The sequence below is a fragment of the Octopus bimaculoides genome, chromosome 3 (genome assembly GCF_001194135.2).
Source record: "Octopus bimaculoides isolate UCB-OBI-ISO-001 chromosome 3, ASM119413v2, whole genome shotgun sequence".
Taxonomy (NCBI): domain Eukaryota; kingdom Metazoa; phylum Mollusca; class Cephalopoda; order Octopoda; family Octopodidae; genus Octopus; species Octopus bimaculoides.
The window spans coordinates 3,827,428-3,831,572 of NC_068983.1; the positions used below are offsets into that span (position 1 = coordinate 3,827,428).

Genomic DNA, 4,145 nt, shown 5'->3' on the forward strand with positions numbered 1-4,145 from the left:
CTTCACGTCTGGCTGTACAGCCTTTTTGCTTGTTTGTTTATTCAGCGTTTCGTTTTCCTGTCTTGTTTTCCGTCCGCCACTATCCTCCACGAAAATGATTTAATTTATGTTCGTGGGAAGAACCATTTCAACGATGCGTACTGCCTTAATTCTTCGAAACGCCAGTGTTTTAATGGTGGCAGCTGATGAAGGAGATGTTTCTATGTGGCTTGCTTGTTTGTTGTACCTTGTTTATCTTTTTGTCCATGTTCTTTTGCCACGTCATGTACCCAGTTATGTATCTATGTGTCCATGTAGATGAAGGTATATACATACATGTACATATATATGCATATACTCATATATTGTTTATATATATATATATATATATATATATACACATATATATCTTCATAGAATTATAGTATCTGTGTGTATGTATATATGTATATCATCATATATATAAATAAAATATGAGTAACAGTAGAGGTACAAGTATCAATCCATTACGGCCATTTATAACAATTCCTTTTATTGATTAATGAATACATCATTATAAAGAAACCATTTTCTTCAGATGATTTCACAAACTTCAAAATAATATCTCCCCACCCCCACCCCACTTCCACACGTCTACCATGACTCATACACTGTGCATTTCCCTGACTTTTGTACATAATTCTATGCACAATACATGCACCTCTGATGCATTGTAGTGCACCTGAGCACTGTACACAATAATTTCATTATTATTATAATTTAAAATTCACGGAACAAAAACATTTACAGTGGCAGAATGGATTTACCAGAATAATCTGATGAGAACAGAGAAATTTATAGGTTAGTAGAGCTTTTAGGAGTGGGGGAAGGAATAATCGGCTCCAGTGGCCCAATTCTCTTTGCTTCTAACAAGAGATGAGAGCATGGCTCCATTCGTCTAGGTCAGAGGTTGTCAAATTTTTTGGGTCACTGCCTGCTCACCCCATGGTCACATAATACCCTCGACACTCCCACTCCTATTTTTATGTTTAAATAAATATTTTATATTTTACTAATTTATATATACTATGAATCATTTGATATCTAATATAATATTATATAATTTGTATACAATACTATAATACTATAGTAAATTCATAGCTTCCCCCAACCCACTGCTTTCCTCCCAACGCCTCCTTTTTCTCTATTGACCACCCCACCCCCACCTTAGGCACCAGTGCTCACTTGGACGGGGGGGGGGATCACTCACTTTGAGAGCATATGATCTAGGTTTATCTATTAAGGAGTTGTTTAATGTCTATTGGTCAGTGATAAGAAAGTGATTTGTGGTCAGAGGTCAACCTACTAAATTATCAAGGTCATTTGTGATGGAACCAATACACAAACAAGGAAGGGAGGAGAAAGAGAAAAAAAAAGGAAAGAAAGCTGACTGAAGGCAGTAGTCAGTGCCACCATTGCTAGAAATAAGAGCTAAAGTAACTCATGGCCACAAGAAAAACAAGCTCCCTCAGTGCCTCGGCACAGCCAGATGACCAGTAATTTTTTATTTATATTTATGTTTGTCAGTGATTCTCACCTAGAGCCTAGGGTTAAACACAACTTGCCTTGTCAGTTTATAAGATTACCATAGAAACCATATGCTGATTTCCTAAATGGTAAAAGAGAAAATTATAAATAAAGTTGGCTTGTTCACAACTTTAAAACCGAAAGGCAGGAATATATGTCAGGTGAGTGATTAAGGGCACTGCTGAGCAGCAGTATTGCGTACCCTTTGGTTATCTCACCCCCATTAAAATATTGGGTTATCTCCCTACCGTTTTACGAGAAATATCGGTATTTTAGGTTATCTCCTTCAGCTAAAAAAATTGCTTAACCCTCAATAAAACGAAAAAGAAAAATTAATAATATACATAAAAAGTGAAAAGATGAAATATCGTTTTGAATCTGATAATATTTTTATAACAAATCATACGATTCCTTAAAAAATAAATAAACATGAAAGCGGAAAAAATTAATAAACATGAAATCTGAAAAAAATTGAACATCTTATTGAATCTGATAATATTTTAATAACAAACCACACCATTCCTATTTAGGGGGCCAAAAGTCAACAATGTGTTGAAGTATTGAATCAAAAGGATCTTCTAACTCTTTTAATCCAATCTCTTGTCACCACATACACTGGATGACCCAATTTTTTTAATGGCAATTTTTTAATGGGGGTGAGATAACAAAAAAGTACCCAGTATTGCTAGAAATAAGAGTTAAAACAACTTATAGCCACAAGAAAGCACTTACCTTAATGCACCATTCATGTGTGGGTTATTGCCAGTGCTGCCTGACTGGCTCTCCATGCTAGTGGCACGTAAAAAGCACCATCCAAATGTGGTCGATGCCAACCTTCTCAGCCCCAACTGGCTCATGTGCCAATAGCACGTAAAAAGCACCAACTGAATGTGGCCGATGCCAGTGCCCCCCGACTGGCTTCTATGCCAGTGGCACATAAAAAGCACCCACTACACTCTTGGAGTGATTGGCGTTAGGAAGGGCATCCACCTATAGAAAAATTGCCAGATCAGATTGGAGCCTGGTGTGGCCTCCTGGCTTGCCAGTCCCCAGTCAAACCGTCCAACCCATGCCAGCATGGAAAATGGACGTTAAACGATGATGATAATGTTGATTGACAAGGGATGATTGACATATGCCCAAGGTGGAATTGAACCCCAAACCAATGTGGTTAGGAAGCAAACTTTGTAACCAAACAGCCATGCTTGCACTTACTAGCCACACTTTCGACCATAAGTTTGAATAACAGACTGGATGACTGCAGGAGAAGAGTCTGCTGTTTTAGAGCTGACTTGCATATCAACAAACACTTGACTGTCCGGAAACCTATTTTAAATCATAACAGCCATCTTAAAAAGAAGGAAAAAAAACCCCATTTGTTTTACTTTTAACAGAAACCCAACTCAGATCACATCCTGGTTGTATAAATGTCAAAGTAATTGAGAATAAAAGTTTCCTTCAAAATTCCATGTTAATTTGTGTCTGAAACAGCAGTTGGATACCGACACAGTTGTTTTACTAAATTCTTCATTCTAAAAAATTCATTGAAACAAAGTCAGTGTTTTTCAACAACAACAACAACAACAGCAGGAAACAGAAGTAGAGAAACCATAATGATTGAGCATCCAGGTTCCATATTGCCATGGGTTGGGTTGTTTGGCAGGATCCATGAGGTCTAAGGACTGCACCATGATCCATTGTCTGTATTGGCAGGATTTCTATGGCTGGATGCCTTTCCTAATGCTACGAGTAATCATGAGGTTGTCATGTAACTTGCCAAATTATGAACCCTGAAGTAAGGGAGGAAGGCTTTATGCTTAGAGATGAGGGGTTAAACTATGGAAGAAGGGGCCAGAGCAGAACAGATGTCTTCTTGCTGTAGAGGAGCTACAGGGCTCGTTTAAGAAGAGTGGGAGTGACTGAGGTGGCGACAAGTTAATGGGAGCAGAAGAACCAGGAGTGTGGGTGAGGCTTGCAAGGGGGTACAAGAGAGTGAGAGAAATAATTGTAAAAAAATTGAAAATATAGAAAAACCATAAGAATAATAATTAATATTTACCTGAGCAAAAGGAAAATTTACATTCTGATGGTAAGAAATCATCTTACAGGTAGAATTTTGGAGAGTTTCACAAGAACTAGCCATGTTCTTTCTCTTTCGAGATTCTGGAAAAGAATAATGGCAAAAGATGAATTTTTCATCATTATTTTCCTCCCCCCACCCCTGCTTACATAGGTTGGTTGGCTCTTGAAGCATCTTAGCGTCATTCTACATTGTTTATATTTGACAGATATTTGTCCTCATCTTGTTTCTTGTTAACACATCGTTTTGGCTGATATACTCTCCAGCCTTCTTCAGGTGTCTTGGGGAAATTTCCAACCTGGGTTCTCATTCCTAAGGTATTTTTCAATGTTATTATTATTTATGCTTGGAGATGAGAGGTTAAACTATGGAAGAGTTTGATTCCAGGCACTGACCTGAACAACAACATTGAAAAATACCTTAGGAATGAGAACCCAGGTTTGAAATTCCCCCAAGATACCTGATGAAGGCTGGAGGGTATATCAGCCGAAACGTTAACAACAAACAAGATGAGGACAAA

General features: G+C 37.8%; 1 protein-coding gene across 1 annotated transcript in view; it reads right to left on the reverse strand.

Annotated features, from left to right (window-relative positions):
- LOC106883959 (Fanconi anemia group A protein) overlaps nt 1-4,145 on the reverse strand; it is an 88,126-nt gene that overhangs the window by 79,824 nt on the left and 4,157 nt on the right. The window contains exon 2 of the mRNA XM_052966697.1: nt 3,605-3,708. Coding sequence (XP_052822657.1) covers nt 3,605-3,708 — 104 coding nt within the window. The remainder of the gene's footprint in view (nt 1-3,604; nt 3,709-4,145) is intronic.